The 20,096-nt window shown below is 52.0% G+C and overlaps 4 protein-coding genes across 4 annotated transcripts in view; 2 read left to right on the top strand and 2 right to left on the bottom strand.

The window, feature by feature from the left end:
* The window catches only part of NOL12 (nucleolar protein 12), a 4,953-nt gene extending 3,733 nt beyond the window's left edge, over positions 1-1,220 (bottom strand). Inside the window, exon 1 of the mRNA XM_009290092.1 lies at positions 1,167-1,220. Within this exon, the coding sequence (XP_009288367.1) occupies positions 1,167-1,220 (54 nt within the window). The remainder of the gene's footprint in view (positions 1-1,166) is intronic.
* Positions 1,221-1,429: 209 nt separating this feature from the next.
* On the top strand, positions 1,430-7,875 carry LOC103907737 (arf-GAP with dual PH domain-containing protein 1). The gene is made up of 11 exons (XM_009289963.1): positions 1,430-1,520; positions 2,494-2,624; positions 3,501-3,592; positions 3,682-3,764; positions 4,500-4,612; positions 5,378-5,524; positions 5,957-6,040; positions 6,385-6,447; positions 6,960-7,031; positions 7,528-7,759; positions 7,847-7,875. The coding sequence occupies exons 1-11, from the start codon at positions 1,430-1,432 to the stop codon at positions 7,873-7,875; spliced, it is 1,137 nt and encodes a 378-aa protein (XP_009288238.1).
* A 3,603-nt stretch (positions 7,876-11,478) lies between these two features.
* On the top strand, positions 11,479-12,585 carry LOC103907851 (urotensin-2 receptor-like). Its single transcript, XM_009290091.1, has one exon. The coding sequence runs from the start codon at positions 11,479-11,481 to the stop codon at positions 12,583-12,585; it is 1,107 nt and encodes a 368-aa protein (XP_009288366.1).
* Positions 12,586-15,464: 2,879 nt separating this feature from the next.
* On the bottom strand, positions 15,465-18,998 carry LGALS1 (galectin 1). Its single transcript, XM_009289962.2, has 4 exons — positions 18,934-18,998; positions 17,578-17,657; positions 16,061-16,232; positions 15,465-15,665 (listed from the first exon to the last, which is right to left on the bottom strand). Exons 1-4 carry the CDS (start codon positions 18,940-18,942, stop codon positions 15,522-15,524), a joined length of 405 nt encoding a protein of 134 aa, XP_009288237.1. The 5' UTR covers positions 18,943-18,998; the 3' UTR covers positions 15,465-15,521.
* Positions 18,999-20,096: the final 1,098 nt, after the last annotated feature.

Below are 20,096 nucleotides of genomic sequence, written 5' to 3'. Positions count from 1 at the left end.
CGCCCGCGCTTCGCCGGGCGAGGGGGTTCAGGGGCTGGTTTTTCTGTGAGGTCTTAAGCGGGGTGTTCTTGTCGGCTGAGCCGCTGTTGGGCTGAGGGCAGAACGGCCCCAGGGTGTGGGGGAGCACCGAGCATCACCGCCGGTGGGCTGTGGGGTGAGTGGGAGGGAGGACACGCCAGAGCCACCGCCTTGGCTGCGGGGTGGCTTGAAGGAGCAGAGTGGGGCCGGCATTGGGTCCTGTTGTCCCACCGGTGTGTGGAACCTTTGTGTGTCCCCTCACCTGCTCCTGGTACACTTCCCCCAAGCTGAGGCCAAGAGAGAGAAGCTGCTGTCATGGACCTTGCAGGTGTCTGCCACCAGCCCTGGCACCCAGCCTGGGGTGGGCAGGGGGCTCCTTTAGGCTTGCGTGCCTTCAGCTCCCGCTCCTCTTCAGCTCCCTCCTGGCAAAAGGCTCTTACGGTGCTGCTTGTGCAGCCAGCATCACACCCAATCTCTCGTCCTGAGACTGGCGCTGCCACTGCTCTGAGTATTTTACATCTGCATATCTTTAATATCTTTAATAAAGGTTGTTCCTCCAAATATTTAACATCTACATTTCTTCAGTAAAGGTCTGAAAGTTTATTTCAAGCTATTGTCATTGCTTCGTGTCAGTGGTACCTGTGCTGCTCTTAGCCGGGGGAGGCAAGTGTGGGGATGGGTCTTGGCTCTGAGACTTAAGTCTCCGAGATGCAGGACCTGGCCGAACAGCTGTGGTTTCTGTGGTCAGTACTGGCATGAGTAGGTGTGGGCATCAGGACTGCTGTGCTCTTGGCTGCTGGCTTGAGTGACTTCGGCTGAATGCTTGAACCTTTCTTGCCCTCCAGTCCTCACCCTAAAAATGGGTGTAATGCTTGTGTGGTGGCCAGCTGACTTTGGTGGAAGCTCCTGAAGCGCTGTGGGGCCAGCCAAAGCCAACCCCCCCAGCCCACAGAGCGTGACAAGTCCTGACATGGCCTGTCGGCCGCTTGTCCAGGGCTGCCTCGCCTTTATCAGCTCTCTTGCTGCTTGCCTTTTTTCCTGGCCTGTCCTTTCACCAGCAGAAATGCGGAAAAACCAGTTCTGTGGTTAATTGCTGTACTTCCCTCCACGCCCATGGGGCAGGTCTCCTCCTCCTCCTCCTCACTCACAGTGTGGGTGCACTTCAGCCTCCAGCCTCTTCGTCCCTGCCTGCGCTCAGCCATCTCAGGTGCGCTGTCAGGCCTCCACACTCCTTCCATTAACCTTTCGGCTTCTCCTACCTTACCCTTTTTCCTCCATCTGCAAGAACTTCTGGCTCTCTGGTGGCTCCTTCTCCCTTGGGCAACCCAGCAGGTTGGGTCACAGGTGCAGAAGGTGCAGGCAGCTGCCCTCCTGGCCCTGTCCCTGCCCAGAGGGATAGCATTTGGACGTGATGGCTGGAGGCAACGAGAGGAGCATGAAGGCCCTGAAGGAGGTGTGGAGGAGAGCGGAAAACTCTTTGTGCGCAGACTGCGGGAAGCCAGGTGAGTCCCTGAGGGCTGCTGGAGGAAGAGCCAGAAGCAAGGAGCTGGGGCTGGTCTGTAGCAGCAGTTTGGTGCCGGCTATCTGACTGCACAGGAGCCTGGGGCAGAGAGGGAGGAGAGGCATTGCTCTGTCTGGATATTCGCTTCCTCTCCCTGGAGGTGAGTTGGCAAGGGAGGAGGAAGGAGATGCTGCCACAGAAGAAGGACGGGGACACGGTAGTGCCAGATGAGTAGGGGCTGTGTAGCTGCAGCACTGTGGGTTGTAGTTGTGTCAGATCTCAAATACAAATCAAGGTCATGCCTAGTCAGGACCTGACAGGAAAGCTCCCGGTGAAATCCTAACTGCTCCAGAAAGAAGGCATGATTCAGGAGGGCATTGTCTCCTCCGTGACTCAGCTATGAACCGACAACCTGCCACAGGCGCCTTGGAGATTTCTTTTACTGAAGGGCTTGCCCTCTCGAAAGGGTATCCAGTTTGCGGTCCTACAGGCGCTGCTAAAAACACCCATCGTACTCCTCCCAAAAGGGGCACATGGAGTGTACTACCCAAGCCAAATTAAGACTGGGCTAATTAGTACCATTTTACCTTCTTAAATTCTCCCTGGAAAATTTTGGATTCAAGGCTGCTTTCCACTTCCAGAGCTAAACACTCTTGGGGGTTTGCTGTGTTGTTCCTGGAGTCTTTTCCCAGAGGTGGTTTCAGTTTCATCTTGGGTGACCCTTTATGCAAAGGGAGTTTGCACAGCACTTCAGAGTTTTTCAAGGTTCAGGTCGATAGAGATTCAGATGAAGTGGTTGAAGCAGTGGGAATGAGGGACTAATAGCTATGCTTTTTCCTGCCTTGGGTGTTAATTAATCAGCTCAGATGAAACTAGTCACCCAGCTCTCTGTTTCTCCAGACTATGTTCTCAGTTGAGGCATATCTTCCAGGGGAATTTACCACCTCTAGTCATACCCTTTTTTATACCCTCAGATCCTGACTGGGCATCCTCTACTTTGGGTGTCTTTATATGCCTCAGCTGCTCAGGAATTCACCGCAACATCCCTAGCATCAGCAAAGTCAAATCCCTGAAGATGGACCACTGGGACGATGCTCAGGTGCAGGTGAGATTTTATCCCCACTGGTGCGTCAGGTGGGTTGGGTCTAGGCCATACACTAACATGTCCTGGGAAAATCAGCCCTTTGGCCTCACAGAGTTGGAGATTTAATCTGATACGTAGTCCCTTTGCTACTCATGCTCTGGATACTTAAGAGAGGATAACTCCCCATAACCCACTGGGAGAGGGATGATGCACTTGCCTTATGTGTCTCCCCATGTCCTGTTACTTTATGGCAAATGCAGAGCTCTTGCAATGTATCTTGCCAAGGCTCAGGGCCTTTGTTGCTCCAGATTACTCATTTCCCACTCGCCAGCACCATCCAGCCTCAATGTCTCCTCTTGGTTTCAGCAGTTCGAGGGGGAAATCTTGGGCAATTCCATGCTCCGAAAAGAGTTTCCAGATATAATGTGATCTCTTGAGAAAAATGGCATTTATGGGAACTTGACTTCTCCCTGTTACACAGCCTTCAACCCATTAATCTTCAGGGGACTTAAAAAATTTCCCAGAGATCCAAATAAAATAATCTGTATCTCGCTGCTCTTTGGAGAGGAGCGAAGAGGTTTGGAATGTCCTCCCAGACGGCACTGCAGAGCTGCCATTGAACTCAGTCTCCCCGGAGATGTGGGGCATGGCAGCAAATCCACTGAATGTGTGTGCACTGTTGATTCAGGTGCAATCAGTGTAACTTCTGAGAGTAGACAAGGCCTTTGAGACCCACCTTTCTGTAGCCAGACTTTGCTGGGATGTTGCAATGGACAAGAAAGAGAATGCTCTATTAGAGCTCAATGTGCATCTAGCCCTGTAGTGGGTCAGGGAAGAAAAAGCCCAACATGAGTCTGCATCAAAGGGAAGGCACTAACTCTCTGTCTAACTCTGCAGTTTCTGGCCAAGCATGGGAATGCTGTGACTAAAGCCACGTACGAAGCTCACATCCCTATTTACTATTACCAGCCAACATACAATGACTGCCAGTAAGTTGCTGCACACAGAAAAAAAGGGGGAAGGGCAGTTCTGGGTTCCACTAGTTCGTTTCTGAGCTACCTGTCACCTCTCTCCCCAGAGTGCTGAGAGAACAGTGGATACGGGCCAAATATGAACGCAAAGAGTTCACCAAGCCGGGAAAACAGCTGCCATATTCTGATGGTAAGAGCAGAGCACAACATCAAAATATCCTGCCTGTTGCCTTCACTGGAAGCTTTTGAGCACCATGAGGAGAAAGATCATGGTGTCGGTGTTGCAAATCCCACACGTACTCCTGAGAACCCAGCTAGTACTTACAGGGCATTGTTTTGGGAGCGTTTAAATTGTGGGCAGCATAGGTTAGCACTGCCATGGGTTGCTTCCAAGCCTGGTATTACCAGCTGGCATTTTTCGAAGGCATTTGCTGTCCTGGTGGAGCCACACCTCTGCAGTAAGGAATTTCTGTCCTGCTGCATGCCACCCCCCTCCAACCACAGCAGTTGTCTTTGAAATGTCACTGCCAGTGCTGTGACACAAGGCGCTGGAGCCCAAGGGCCCGCAGAGTTAAGTGGGAAGAGTTCTGGTCCCATGCCAGGTCTGCATGAGCCAGGACTCTGGTGTTCACCAGAGAGATGGCTCTCACACTGTCAGAGGCAGTAGTGGGAGCCGGACTAGGAGGTGGGAAGCATCTGGGAATGTCTTTTGGTGACCGTTTATCTGGGCTGCAAACCCAGGAACACCACCGTCTTCAGTTGTAAGTCAGAGGTGAGACCTCTCCTTCTCAGGCGTTTGTTCTCAGCAATAGTCCATCATGTGCTTTATCCCAGAGGTGTGGCTGGGACCCCGGGCTCATGCAGCTGTCTGATGCCTACCGTGCCTTTGGGGGAATGCTCTTAAAAGTGGCCTTTCTGCTCCTAGGGGTGAAGGAAGGCATCCTCTGGAAGCGAGGCCGAGACAACGGGCAGTTCCTACCCCGCAAGTTCTTCTTGTCTGAAAGAGAGGGATGCCTGAAGTATTTCACCAAGCAGGATGTGAGTATGGTGATCAACTCCCACCTCAGTGCATACTCCACCCAGGGTAGTGAGGTCAGGGAGACGTTTCTATTTTCTACGCATGTTTCTGAGGTTGCCTTGCTTATCCCAGGCCAGGGATGATAACAGAAACACGTAACTGAGGAGAGGGATCCCCTTCCTACTGTCAGGGTCACATTTTCCCCATGTCCTCCCTTTGTGCTTCCCTGCACCTTTCCCTCACTGCTGATAAAAGGGCTGATATTGCACTTTACCTGTATCCGTTTGCCTGGCCGTGTAATCCTGCACCATCCCTGGAAACAGCCTCACCCCACTGTGAGCCAAGTTGGCAAAAAACTGTTGTTTGGTTTGTTTTGAGGAGGGCTACTCTTCTGCTAGTTCATCTTACTGAAATGAATGGGGCAAGTGCTAGTATACTGTTGCAAGGGAGGGAATGGCTTGGGGTAGGGAAGAGCAGGAGTGGGGTCTTTCCTTTTGGGGTCAGTTAGCCTTTAGACTGGCTCAGCTGTAAAGTCAGATGCACTCTTAGTGTCTCACTGGCAGTTCCATAGCAGGCACAGCTCAAATCTAAATTGGAGGTCCTGGGCCACTGTTTGGGCTTGAGCATGCCACACAGTGAAGGGAGTGTGTGCTACAACAGTTTTGTTGGGAAGGGGCAGTTATTACCTTTTAGCACCCTCTGACCCTGCCTTACCCCACTAAGTCAGCTCAGGTCTCTTTCCCACTAGGATTGCTCATGCATGACCAATGCTGTTCTGTTCTCAGGCCAAAGAACCCAAAATCAATGTTAAAATAGATGTCATCAATGCTACGTTCCAACCAGTGAAGATTGGGAACCCCAATGGCCTGCAGATCACCTATCTCAAAGACAACAAGACCCGGAATATATTTGTCTACCATGAAAGTGGAAAGGTATCTTGTTTTAGCATCAAACACTGCAAAGCAATTGAGGTGATTTGAGGAGCTGCTGGTATTAAATAGTCTGAAGCATGGGTAGGATGGCGGGGAGTGTGTGTGAGTTGCTGTAGGTAACAGGGTGGGAGTTCTGGCTCTGTGTTTGTGTGTCTGTGAGAGAGTTTTGCTGCAGGGAGTAGGGCAGAAGCACTGGCTGAGTCAATTTGTGTGGGAGGAGCTGCCACAGAAGATGTGCAGATGTGCTGCCTGTGCATGTGGGGAATGGGGCAGCCATGCTGGCTCTGTGTGTGTGAAGGAGATGCTGTAGGTGCTGGGGAGGGAGAGCTGGCTGCGTTTGTAGTTAACATAGGGTTGGGTGCAGCTGGGTGAATTTAGATGGCTCACTGTTGCTCTGGCTAAGCTTTCTGTTCTGTCCTTTTCCGTTCTCAGGAGGTAGTGGACTGGTTCAATGCCATTCGCTCTGTGCAGTTCCATTATCTGAAGGTAGCATTTCCCATTGCCAGCGATAATGAGGTAAGGCAGCACTAGAGCGCAGTGCTGAGACTCCCGCTGGTACTCGGTTATGTGATAAAAGAGCCCATTAGTTACTATTAGATCCCCAGGTACAGAAGTGGAAATTACAGTGTTTAGATAGAGGGATGAGGAAGTGTGTGTACAAGGGCCTGCAGTGGTCAGAGAACAACTGCTCTCTGCTGTTTCTGGGCACTTTGGAGACAGAAGTGACTCCTGGCTAGGCAGTTCTGCAAACATGAATTTAAAAGGCAGCTGAATTTGGGGGAATAGAAGGAAGGGTGGGGGGTGAAAGCGAATGGCAAAGAAATGTGGCTAAGTGGATGTTACTGTTGCCTTTTTGTCAGATTAAAAATCGGCTGACAAGAAACTTCCTGAAGGAGGGATACATGGAGAAGACTGGTCCCAAGGTGAGCTGCTGTGGGAAAAAAAATATCTGTCAGGGACCTGCCAGAGAGCCACTGACCTTCCCTACTTCAATGTTTTTCTCCTGCTGTTTCCCCATTCCCCCCTGACTCTTTAGACACCCGTGGGAACAGTGTGTGTGCACCAAGGGAGGGGAGAATAAAAGGAAGGGGAAGGACACATGTGAAAGTAGATGAAGCCAGAGTCCCTGCTTTCTCCCAGAACAACAGATCTCTCTGCATGTGTCTGTGTGTGCGTGACCTTACAGGTATTTAGCGTCTAGATTTCTCCTGTCTCAACTCTGGGGTCCTTCAAAGAAGTCCAAGAGTTGGGGACAGCAGTTGGGACTGAAAAACCCGATACTGATCCCCACTCTCAGCTCAGAAAGGGTGAGGAGGAGGTTGCAGTTAAGGCAGGGGCGTGGTTCAAGTGGTTGGGATGAATTTTGGGTATCCATTCGCACTGCTCACGGCAGAGGGCGCTGTCCCCTTACATATGTCACCTCTTCCCTTCACAGCAGAGAGAGGCTTTTAAGAAGCGCTGGTTCACGCTGGATCACCGCAGGCTCATGTACTTCAAGGACCCTTTGGTGAGGGGGAGATGTGACCTCTGGCAGCTGCAGGCAACAGTGCTGAGGGCAGGGTCAAAGTGCAACCAGAGTCTTTGCTCTGCAGTAAGGGAGGCTTGCAGGTTCCCCAGCTGCTCTGAACGGACTCTAGGTCTTCCCCTTCCCGTCCCGCTTAGTTCATCCCATGCTTTCTGTGTTTGTTTCACTGCCTGCAGACAATGGTAACAGGGAGGGCAGCGGTGTAAAGGTGGTGATGGGGAGGAGAGTGGCATGGGGGGTGACGTGGAGAGACAGGAGCAGCAGTTCCTCTCTCAGACTTCTCAAGATCTACGCTCTTAAATTTTCCTTTCCGCCGCTGCCTTTGAGCATAGCCTTCCTGCTTTTCTGAATTCCCTTACCACCTTCAAATCTTTTTGCTGCTACATCCCTGGTCTTCACCCACTCTCCTCCTGTCCTTAGGTGCACTGCTGTTATTCCCTGATTCGGTAAATTCCTCTCTTTCCCTCCTGATGTGCAGGATGCATTTGCTAAGGGTGAGGTATTTGTGGGCAGCAGAGAGAATGGCTATAGCGTCCAGAAGGGATTGCCTTCGGGGACACAGGGCAACTTCTCTTGGCACTATGGCCTCACCATTGTCACCCCTGACCGGGAATACCTCTTCACCTGTGAGACAGAGACTGACCAGTTGGACTGGATCGCAGCCTTCACTAGCGTCATCAACCAGGCCATGACACCACAGGAATATGCAAGTAAGTGCCTGGATGCTGTTTCCTTCCCCTCCTGCCACTCCGGTTCAGGGTATTGCCCTAATGTACCACTTTTTTCCTTCACTACAGTTGAAGCCTACTTCAAGTTTAAATCCTAGGAAGCCATGCGGGAACCTCGCTATGACTCGACTCTACCTGGTCCTGTTGGGTGGGCTGTCAGGAGAGGAGATTGACATCAGAGAAACACAGTGCCCTTGAAGCATTCTTTGAAGCACTTTTTTTCCCTATAGACGGTCCACTTTGTTCTGGGAGCCAAATTAAGCTGCTTCCTTTCAAGTGCAAGATTTTGTGAGTCTGAATCCTCAGAGCAACCTGTCACTGTTAAATTGCTGTGATCTGACTGGATGCTGGCAGGCCTTGCCTGTCAATGGGGCCTTGAAAACTTGGCACTTGCTGTCTTGGACATGGGACCTAGCATCACTCCTGCATGAAACTGCAGACAGCCACCTACCTTACGCAAGAAAACAGCTGCCTGGCTGGAGCTACACCCCAGTGGGTTGCAGGGGCTGCTGGGCTAGGAGAGACTGTTCCTGGGTTTGCAAGAAATGGCTTCGTTTTGCCATTCAAACATTCAAAATGTTCATTTTGCAAGAAATGGCTTCTCTTCTGATGACAGAGATGTGGAACATCTAGATATTTGATCAGTTGGAGCTGTAGTTGAGAAAGGTCACTTAAAAGATGTAATCTAACAGCCAAATTTGAGGCCTGTTTCCTCCTGCCATATATGGGCTTGAAAGCTTCTTCAGACCACATTTGGGTAGAGACCTTCCTCCGGTTCCTACAGAGAAGATTAAGAGATCCGCTCAAAACTAATGTGTGTGTATACATGTGTGTATGTGGATAATATGTGTGTGTGTGTGTGCACATAACAAAAAGTGGTGGGAGGTGGAATGCTGCCAGAAGGAAGACACTGTGAGGGATATTCACGCCATTGAAGTTCAGCTGTCAAATCTGAGTCTCTAGTCAAACCAATGGAGAGAGATTGGGTCCTGCAGAGAGCAGCTTATGGCGTGTCTCATGTATCATGAGACAGTTCAGACTCTGTTGTCTTTACTGGAGCCTAGGGGTTGATGTCTGAAGATGGTAATACATGGAGCTCTGCTCCCTCATTCTCTGTATGTCAAAGGCCTGGCACTTTCATTCTACCCTATACATTACATATGTATATTTTGTATATCACACAAACATATAATTTTATGCAGTAGTATAACAGGGAAGTCTGTATGTTCATGTCCTTCTAGTAACAGTTAGCCCTAACCACTAAATCAACCCATGATTCATATCTTAAAGATCATCTCTTAAAGCTCTCCTGGGAGAGCTGTGTTTCACATGCTGGAAGGACCAGCTGAGTTCTGCTGATGACTGTAGTATCTGATGTGTCTGCAGTTTTACGCAGGCAGTGTGAGAGCAGGCATCTCCTGTGTTAAGGGGAGCTAACTGGAATTAATGAGGCAATGAGAATTTTAATTAGCTCCTAAAGAAATGAATAAAAAAATCCTATTGTAATTTATTTTAACTTCCTAAACGAGCTGAGCTGCTAACTGCAAAGGCATGAGGTCATTTCTTGAAAAAAAGCACAGATATTCAGAGCAAGGAGCCATGGCTATTCACTGCATTTCCTGGGGCACGTGGACTGTGAATCTTTCCATCAGAGCCAAATGGGCAAAGTCATGGTCCCCCTCTGCTTCTCTGTGGACCCCTCTCTGTGCTGAGACCACCACAACCAGTTGGGAGCATCAACTTCCTGGATGAGAAGCAGCATCACTCATCTGCTGCCATGGCACAATGGAGCATTCCACCCAAAAGTATATTTTCACTGCAGTTTGCTGATCTCTCCCAGTTAGGAGCATGACTGTCCTAAAAACTGAAAGCCATTGCAAAGCTTGTGTTCCAAAACAAAGTGCCTCTTGGTTCTGATAACATGAAAATGGGGCAGCCCATTAAAAAAAAGCTCAAGCCCCACCTAAACAACCTGCACGTTCAGTTCTCCTCTGGGAAGAGGAGTAGAGAGAGTGACCCAGACGTGCCAAGAGCTGCAGAGATAACCCAGAGGGAGGCCTCCCAAGTTGCCTCCATCAATGCCCTATATATGCGTATGTGCTATACGCCCACTCCTGTGGCACAGTCATGCTGAAGCTGTTACTGTGGCATGCAGCACATCATTGCTTGGGAAGGTGCTTGGATCCTACTGCAGCGAGGGCAGTACCAATGGGATGCTTCCTTCTCCTGTTTGCTGCTGACTTATCGCTGCTGGAGATAAGTGGAGGCATTTGACTCGGCCACAACAAAGTTAATGCTGACAATGCAAAAGAGCATGGCTGGAGTGGCCTGAAAACCCCTGTGAACTAACAGCAGCACATTTAGTAATGGCGCATGTGTCTCTGCTCTGCAAATTCTGTCCCACCGTGCCTGTTCCCTGAGACGAATGAGGCTTGGATGTGGGTGAAGAGCAAGCAGAGTAGCATTGGGCGCAGAAGTGTGGGAGCATAGGTGACATGCAGTGATGCCCCACCAGAAGGCAACGGTGCCTAACAGGCTTCTGCTCCCTGCTCTGAGGTGAGGCAGCAGGTCCTGGGGGTTCGAGGGAAGGAGGGGGAAAGCTTAGAGAAGGAGGATGGTCTTTGGGGAGAGGGAGTAGGTCTAAAATATCCAGCCCTTTGAGTCTCTAGGAGCTTGTTGCTGCCTGGGGGACAAGGATGGAACAGGGCCAGGTCATAGAAAATGTGAGATGTCCTACTATCTGGTGGGCTTGCTTGCAAACTGGGGGCTACATCCATTGTTTACACCTCAAGGGGTCCTGATGTCCTTGGAAGGGAGTGGGGGACATGCCCTCTTAGCCAGGCTTGGCTAGAGGCCAAGGAGAGCAGTGTGGCAACTCACTGCCTATTGCACTTTCAGGGCTGGCCCTTGCTTCCCTTCTAAAGCCACAGTGCGCTGGTTTTCCCCCCTGCCACATTAGGGAGTCTTGGCTTTCAGCTATATCCTCTTTCAAATGAGGAAAACTGTGCAAGGGGAAATGAGAAAAAGAAAGGGAAAAAAGAACAAGAAGGAAGAGGTAGCTGGAGGAAGGCACTGGAGAAGAAGGAACACGTCTGTAAGAAAGAGGAGGAAGCCAGCACGGCTCCTCAGCTAGTGGTTAAGAGCCCAGTATAAACTGGGACTGTGTTCACACTGGTGTGTGAAGCTGTGAGTCAGACACATTCCTCTGTGCAGTGGGCAAGGCAACTCTCCAGGGGCTGGTTCGGGGGGGGGGCAGAGCCCACCTCTCCAGTGTTTCTCTGAGCTGAGAGGACACAGACCTGGGAGAAGGAGAAATCCACTTGTCCACTGACTCTGCTGGTTTCTGTGGGCCCAGCAAACGCTGGAGAACCAACAAGCGAGGAGCTGGTGAAGACCAGAGACGTTTCCTCCTGGCTGGCAGAGGTTATTTTGCACCTATCGGTCTTGAAGGGGAGGGAGGTGTCCCCTTCTCAGCCCTTTGGTGGTTAAGGAAAACTACCGGACAGAGCTTGTGATGGACAAGATCAGCAAAATGGACTGGGTGGCTGGAGGTGAGGAATAGACTTCTCTGGAGTACCCTATGTCTGCTGAACTCTCGCCATTCTCCCCTCTCGTGTTAAGGCTAGACGTGTCCCATACAGCGTAGGGGGAAGGCAGAGGTCTCTGACAGCCTGACTTGCTCTTGCTTGCTCTACCCAAAGATGTCTTGTGTTCCTTCCCCCATCAGCGCAAGACCTGGAGAGGATCCTGAGGGTGGCAGCTTCTCGGAGGAAAGCAGTGGCGAGGGTGACGGCAGTGGTGTCCTGGGAGGGGACAGCCCAGTCACGGGGCCGCTGGGTGCAGTGCTGCTGGTCATGTGCCTCACTGGGATGGTGGGGAACATCTACACAGTGGTGGTGGCCTCTGGCAGGGTGGCGGGCCGCTCAGCAGGCTCCTTGGGGGTCTATGTGATCAACCTCGCCCTGGCTGACCTCCTGTACCTCTCCACCATCCCCTTTGTGGTCTGCACCTACTTCGCCCATGACTGGTTCTTTGGGGATGTGGGCTGCAGGCTTTTGCTCAGCCTGGACCTCCTCACCATGCATGCCAGCATCTTCCTCCTGACCGCCATGAGCCTGGAGAGGTACTGGGCGGTGGCCAGGCCACTGCGAGCCAGGCGGGCCGGCAACGCTTACCGCAAGCTGGCCAGCGCTGTCCTCTGGCTCCTCTCACTCCTGCTTACGGCCCCCATGATGGCGATGACCCAGCTGCGGGAGGGAGGCGGCCCCCGCAAGCGCATCTGCGTCCCCACCTGGACACCAGTGGCCTTCCGGCTCTACCTGACGGTGCTCTTCGCCACCAGCGTCCTGGTGCCTGGCATGGTGCTGGGCGTTGTCTATGCCCGCCTGGCCCGGGCATACCGGTCCTCCGCCTGGGGCCCGGGGCTGCCGGTGGCTGGCCGGGCCCCCACCCGGCGGCTCTTTTCCAGGATCTCCACCATTGTGGTGGCCTACTGGGCCTGCTTCCTCCCCTTCTGGGCCTGGCAGCTGGCCGGGCTGTACCGAGGTGAGGGGCTGGGCATCGGCCCCACTGCCCAGGCCTACCTCAACTTTGGTGTCACCTGCCTGGCCTATGGCAACAGCTGTGTCAACCCCTTCTTCTACACCCTGCTTGCTGGCAGCTACCGCCGGCGCCCCAGCTGCAGCGGGATGGGGACGGCACGGCCCCTGGCACCCTCCAGGGAGGCTGCAGGGGGCCCAGTGGGAGGCCACGGCATCCCCCCGGCTTTCAGGGAGTTGTCGGGTTCTGTGGGGGAAAATGAGGGGTGAGCAGCACCCCAGGTTGGGAACATCTCCCAGCCCTTGTCTGGGGTTGAGTTAAGAAATAAAAGTGCATCACCTTCCATGTTGGCGTGCAGTGTCTTCCATCGTCGTTGCTGTGGTGCCTTCCCCTTCACACCTTCCCCTTTGCAAGGCCACTCATCCTCCTCAGCGGGGCAGGGAGGACGCTTGTCTCGGGGATCCTGACTCCATCCTAGGTCCTTCAGCCCTCGCATGCCAGCTTCCACCTTGCGCAAGGCCAGGGGGTGGGTGGAAGAGAGCAATCAACCTCGATACATCTAAATTATACCACCAAGGAGCCCTTGCCACCCCTCACCTCCTCGCTAGCAACGGGCCGAGCCATAACAAAGTCAGGACAACAGTGAGTCACAGATTTCACAGGACCAGTGAGTCACTTCAAGAAGCAGCCAAGCTAGCAGGAGACCTAAGGTTCATCCTCTTGTGGTGAAGCTCACATTCAGCTTTCTTCCCCGACCCTCCACAAAAAAAAATCTTTGAAGAGTCTTTCTAAATAAAGACTCCCAAGTGCAGTTAAGAGACATTGTGAAATTGCCCTGAAGTACAGCTCAGAGAGGTCAGCACATCTGCTCAGCTTTCAAGATCAGCCCAGCAGAGGAAGCTGCAAGGAGAGAGCTCCACTATATGTCCATCATCACAGCTCATGGAGGGGGCCCTCACCAGCACCGTGCCCCTGCTGTGGTTGAGGAAATCCCCAGTTCTCCAGCCTACCAAATGTACCCCAGTCTGCCAGACTGTGTCAACACCACTGCATAAACTGGGCCAGGTCCCTTGTCTTGAGGCCATCTAGCCTAGCGTGGCTCACTTCCATACAGCTAAACTCTCTTCTCATCCCCAGAAAGGATGGTCTGATCCATATCACGCCATGGGAAGAGTCCCCAAGCTACGCTGTCCTCCAGTCATGCCTATGTACAGAGTGGCAATGTTAGATGTTGTGTTTACTATTACAGATGTAACCCTAAAGAGCAGGATGTGATCATCCAGAGCAGACTGGCTTTGGGCAACACGGGGCTTCAAGAGAGATCCAACTGCAGAGCTGCAAGTTGCTTGTGCACCCTAAGTGTTCCTGCCTCCCAGCTCAAAAGCCCATCTGGAGTCCTTGTCTCCAACTCGTTTCTCTTCCTCCTCAGCCCCCCAGTTCCTAGCAGCCAAGCCTCTCTCTTCATGGGTACCTGTGACACAGGACCTGGCAGAGCCTCATGAATTATGGAGCAAGAACAGGGGGTGCTGCTGCTGTAGGAGCAAGTTCCTGTGCTCCAGCTGCTCTGCAACTGCTTAATGGGAGGAATCAGCCCAGCCAGGCCTGCAAGGAGTCCTTGTAGGACATCAATTTGTTTGTACTTCGTGTTGCTTATGGCCAAGCCTGGAAGCATGGACCCAAATATTGGGTCGTTCCATCCCAGACCTACCTGGTAACTGCTGGGTTATTGGTAACAATAACCAGTGTTATTCTGGTCTCCCAAGAGATGCTTATTCCCTGCTCAGTTCAATAGCAACATCCCTTTGAGCTAGCTGGAGCTTGCACTGTGGAAAGGGCAGCTCCCACCTTTCCTATGCCCACCAGGCACAGCATGCCCAACAGCAATAGTCATTGCTGCTGAAGTAGCATTAGACTGGCAGAGCCCCTGAGGCAGCTGCTGGCTGACACCTTGGGTAGCAACCCACAGCCCAGTGAGAACTATGCTGTTACATCAAACACGCCTCATCATCTTCAGTCTCCTCAGAGGCTAGCCTCAGCTTAGACTGAAAAGTGCTCAGGCTCATTTGGGCTAATATGAGTCAAGGGCTAACAAAAGCATAGTGGATACATCCTTACTATCTCACACCCCAGCTGGGCATTGCTATCTCCCAGCTCTGGATGCACCAGGCAAGGCACATGGGGCAGAATAAAACCAGAGCCCTCCAGGTTACTGCCCTCCTGTGCTGCATAAGCTATGTCCCAGCAGTATTCACGCTTCTGCAGTTATTGAAAGAAATGATTTGGATGAGGAGCCCACTGCATGCTCCACCACACCCAGCAAAGCAACTGGTGGGTTGTTTCTACTGCTGCCCCCATGCAGCAGCAAGAGGTCCCAAGAAGACATAGGAGAGCTGTGTCATGAGTGGGACCAGCCTCTACAGAGGGGTGCAGGCCAAAGCTAGCACAACTGAGGACTTTCTCCTCACTCCATGTCCCACTAGGTTTACCTAGCACAGCAACTCAAGGCTGTCTGAGGCCAGCCAGGGATGCTTTGCTTAGAGAGAGAGATTTCATCAACCCACTTTGACCCCAAGAGTGGGTAACTTTGCCTAAGGGACCCTTCCACTCTCTCCTCTAGTCACATCTAGCCCCAGTGTTTCCTCCCGAGACTCTCCTTGGGCTTTTCACCTTCTGCCTTCCCAGGTTTCACCCCTCACCCTCCTCTCCATCCGTAACTTTAAGGGCCAAGGTTGGCACAATGCCACCCACATACAGTACTCCAGAAAAGTTGGCTACCCTCCTCCCCCCCCCACCCCCTTAAGGTGCAACCCATGTTGTGGTCTTGCAGCATGAAACAGATTAGACTGGGTAGACCAAAACTCTTATTTATTGATCACTTTCTCCCTAAGGGCCCCTTCCACTCTCTCCTCTAGTCATATCTAGCCCCAGTGTTTCCTCCCGAGACTCTCCTTGGGCTTTTCACCTTCTGCCTTCCCAGGTTTCACCCCTCACCCTCCTCTCCATCCGTAACTTTAAGGGCCAAGGTTGGCACAATGCCACCCACATACAGTACTCCAGAAAAGTTGGCTACCCTCCTCCCCCCCCCACCCCATTAAGGTGACCAACCCATGTGGTCTTGCAGCATGAAACAGATTAGACTGGGTAGACCAAAACTCTTATTTATTGATCACTTTCTGTATCTTCGAGATGGAGGCATCAGAGGAAGTTATTCCCAGCTGAGGGACTGGAGTGTGAAGTCCCCTTGTGTATCAAAGTAGTCAAAGACAGAGAGCCCAAGCCGGTTAGGGAACGTGAACTGGTGGCCTGGCAGCTGGACTGTCACATCATTTTGGTTGACACCAAAAGTGATCTGTAAGACAAATGGAAAAGTCAAAGAAAGTTTCTACCAAGATACCCTCAAGCCTTTCCCCTCCACTGCATTGCTGTGCTACCCTCTGCTTTGCAGGGTGAACACACTCAGCAGCATAACCTGCTCTTCAACAGCAGGAGTGTTATTCTGGTCTCCCAAGAGATGCTTATTCCCTGCTCAGTTCAATAGCAACATCCCTTTGAGCTAGCTGGAGCTTGCACATTTGATCCCCACCCTCCATTGCTGCTCAGAGCCCTGAACGGTGGCACTGGCCAAGCAGGAGAAGCCAGCCACCTCCTGTACAGTTAGCCCCGAGACAGCCCCTGCAGTTGGATGCCCTGTGCCAAACACCCTCCCTTCACTGGGGCAGGTACAGAGTGCATCCCAGGCCTCACCTCTACTATGGCCCCCTTCTGGAAAGGGAAAACAGTCTCCCTGTGTTCTGCACCCCACTCTTCCACCTTCTTTGAGTTGCATACGATGGTGTTCACATCACCATGAGCATCAAAACGGGGGTTGAAGTGAAGCCCGAGGTGGGAAGCATCCTTCCCCAGATTCATCACAAAGCTGCAGAGAAAGACATCAATACTGTTTTAATCAATACTATGGTAGCATGTTGCTCATTACCATGAACATATGTGTCTTCAAGCCCAGCTGAGGGTAACCGAAGAGAAACCTTTTGCTAAACCACACAGCTTCCCTAAAAAGATGGTGCTGTGTCAGTAAGGGGTACTCTCCTCTACTGGGGTGACAGGCCCCACAGTGCCATCCCTGGGAGAGAAACTGCTTAATTTCCACAAAGCTTTTAACAAGAGAAAGGTTCAGCACTTAGCCCTGAACAGGGAGTTATTCTGCACCCAAACCAGCTCCCAAGGAGTCAGTTGCTTTTCACAGATTTCCTTTCAGCCCCAAACAGTTAGCTGGTGCTGCACCCTGCCTGACAGCCACTGCCTTCTCCCCACCCTGCAGGCAGCTGAAATAATTACCATGTCATTAGCTATCCCAAAGCATCTGCAATGGCAGTGGGAGGAAGCAGCTTCTAGTCCAGTGTCCACCTTGCCTCCAGGCCTTTTACCCAGATGAGAAGAGAGGAGGCATATTATTTGGCAAGAGAAAGCCCAGGAGCCTTCACTCCAACACTATCAACCTTCAAAGGCACTGGGAAGAGCTGGGACATGTTTCCTGGAACACTGCTAGTGCTGGTACAGCAGCTACAGGCTCCACCTTACCCACCAAGAGGCCCCACCAGCCAGACCTGCACAAGGGCTGGGGATTGCTGCAGAGGCATCCCTGGCAGCCCCAGCCACCCTGATCCCTGCAGAGTTAGAAGCACATTTCTACTAACTCCCACCCACCCAATCACCACCTTCCCCCTTAGCACCTGACAGGCATCTCCACTGAGTGAAAGCAAACTTCAACAGCCTGAGACCCCCTGCTGCAACATGCAGCCTTTCCATTTGCACCATTAGCTGGAGCTGTGGCTTAGAGCATCCAAGACTTCCTAGCTGCTTGGGCTATAAACTCCTCCTGCCCAGTGAAGCAAGGCACTATAATGGTGTCCCTGCTCCTGGGCCATCTTTGCGCAGGGGAGAGGATGTAGCTGTAGGGATGGTCTCAACCCAAATCTCAGTATAGACATGACTTCCATTTCCTTTACCCTGCACTAGAAAGGATGTGGTCACTGCCAGTGAATGCAGCTGGAGCTTCACATCTGCTTCGGCTTAGCCCCTTGGCAGTAGCATGTGTCTGCAATGTGCATTAGGCAATGACTCACTGGGAAGCACTGCTGGTGTTAACCCCCTCCAAAGCTGCTCCTCTCACACTTAAGGGAGGGATTCCTTCTGTCCCCCACCAGCAGAAGACAACTCAGCATGGTGCCTTGGCCATGCCTGGGTAGCACAGCACAACTTACCTCTTGGCACTTGGTGCAACTTTCCCCTTGATAGTGAGGCGCTGGCCAGGCTTGAGACCCAAGTTGGTGCATACTGGTCCCTGGGGAACACGGAGGCAGAGATTTTAGCTCAGTACCTGCTGGCTCACTTGCTCTGACTTGGCAGCTCTCCCTGCTGCCTTGCAAGACAGTGCATTGCTTTGGACCACTGGAGAGACAGGGAAGCTCCCTTCCCCTAGGGCATTGCACCAGGGACATCCCAGAGAAGTTACTCCAGTCACATGGGACATGTGCCCAATTTCCCAACCTTTCTCCTGCTGCTCTCATCAACATATCGGTATTTCACAGCAGTGAAGTGTAAGTACCTGCAAGCTCCCATCACACCCACCCTGTCCCAAACACACCCATGTGCCTTGTGGGTCTCATCATCCCACACAAGCTTGGATGTGCAGGGATGGAGCCTCCACTCCCTTCCCCGGCTCGGATTTGAACTTCAAGCCTTGCCTAGGTCCAGGGGCTTGGACACTTTGCTCCCCAGCTCCCAAGGGCTTGGTAGTTTTTTGGGTTTGGGTTTTTTTTTGGTATGTTCAGCATTTACAAGAACATTCTCCTGCTCCATGCACACACCTTTCCCCACCTTCTCTCTAGGAGAACTGAAATACCCTGGTAAACCCATATGTACTCATTTTCTATCACACCAGAGGCAAGGCCCCAAGAATACTAAGAATCTTTCCCCCATCCCACTTTAATAAATAAGCCTGCACTTGGGACAGTCCTTGATTAATCACCCTCAGTCTAATGAAAGATAAATCAAAGAAGTGCAATCGCTCTTCTGACAAGCATCTCCCTGGCTGTTCTTGACACTCACAGAAGGACACTTCTGCATAGCACATTTCTTTACGAGAGAGAGAGAGAGAGAGAGAACAATTCAGTGACTCATGAAAACTTCAGCCAGGAAGCAAGCAGCAAGGCTGCCCAGAAGTGCTCAGAGAGCAATAAATGTTACTGCAGCTGCTTCCCCAGAGCAGAGCTGCTGTAAAACAGGTTACCCCAGCTCAGGAGCCAACCCTGCAAGGACCACCCCCCCACCCCCCGCAAAGGGATCTTGCGGGGAAAAAACCAACACTCCTGCCAGAACAAGAAATAGCAGCCACCCCTCTGTAATGGATGCAGCAGGGATCCTTCCTCCCCAGCAGCAAGCACCCAGCTCTAGCAGACCCTCTGACACAGGGGCTGACAAGCAGATGCAGGAGGATAGTGCGAGCACCCTCACACCAAGCCAACACATTCCCCGCAGTCCCACTCCATGAAACACCACCTCTAGCAAAGCTGCGCCCGAAGCCACACACCGGCTGCCCCATCCCTTTTTCTACTCACGCAAGACATGGTGCTGCTCTGCAGGCTAATGCTCCTCTCTACTAAGGTGTAATAGTTCCAGGCAAGTAGCTGCAGGGGCCCCACCCTTGCCTTTAAATAGACGGAGAGCTGAGTTGTCCCAGCCCTTCTCCACCCCACCCGCCAATCAGACCGAGGAAAGGGTGGGAGGGGTTGGTTTTGGGGGGAGGGAGGGCCTGTCAGGCAGAGCTGCCTCCTCCCACCCTCACTCAGGCTCATCTCCAGGATGCTAAACCCAACCCTTCCAAGCAGGCTGCTGGCTGCTCCGGGAGGAGATCCAGCTGTGTGTGGCCATGAAGCCAATGGAAAATAGTTTTACAATGTGTGTTTTACTATCCAAGGCTTTTATCCCACATGAAAAATGGTCAGATGGATTGAGACTTGGCGGGAAGGGTCTGGGAAGAGGGCTGGGCTCTTCAGCTCTGGCTAAATCAGGAGCAGAAGAAATATCACTGAGCGCACACAGTACCTCAGAAATTCTTTGTGGTCCAGGTGAAACCCCAGGAGCAGAGGACTGAAGCTGGATCTGGGGTCACCCAGCTGCACTATCAAGCTTTGCTGACCCCAAAGGCTGCCCAGCTGCTGACCCAGCCCTTACTACCTACTCTTGTAGGTACAGGAACTAAAGGAGGGAAAATAGTCCTTATTCTGCAGAACCCCTAGACACTCTCAAAACCACACAGTTCATCTTGGCTGTAGGGCACAGCAAGCCAGGAGGAAGCTGTCTTGGAGGGGTGGGGAGGAATTATCCAGGAAAGCTCAGTGCCTGGCTCTTGCACCTACCCTGAGCACACCGGGGGGGCTGAGGAACAAGGGGATGGGGGAAAAATGCTCTATCACAATAAGCCATAGGATTTATATGTCTTTTATCTGCCTCCATGTTCTTTTTCTGGCAAGTATGATTCACTCCGGGTGAAAGGATTCCTTGGAAAAAGTTACCCAATTACTACATGGCTCAACTGTAATTACACTGAAAGAGGAGGGAAAAAATTCAGGCAGTGGGCCAAGCCTGTGGCTTAAAGCTTTCCTTGTCTTGCATATTTGTCTCTAAATCACAAGACGCTCTGTGATTTTCTTAAGAGGCCCAGAACTGAAACTCACTGAAACACTTTCTTCTTCCCTTTCTATGAGGCCCATCAGTTCCC

Source organism: Aptenodytes forsteri, unplaced genomic scaffold (genome assembly GCF_000699145.1).
Source record: "Aptenodytes forsteri isolate BGI_AS27 unplaced genomic scaffold, ASM69914v1 Scaffold284, whole genome shotgun sequence".
Classification (NCBI taxonomy): domain Eukaryota; kingdom Metazoa; phylum Chordata; class Aves; order Sphenisciformes; family Spheniscidae; genus Aptenodytes; species Aptenodytes forsteri.
This window is presented reverse-complemented; position numbering and strand designations above follow the sequence as displayed.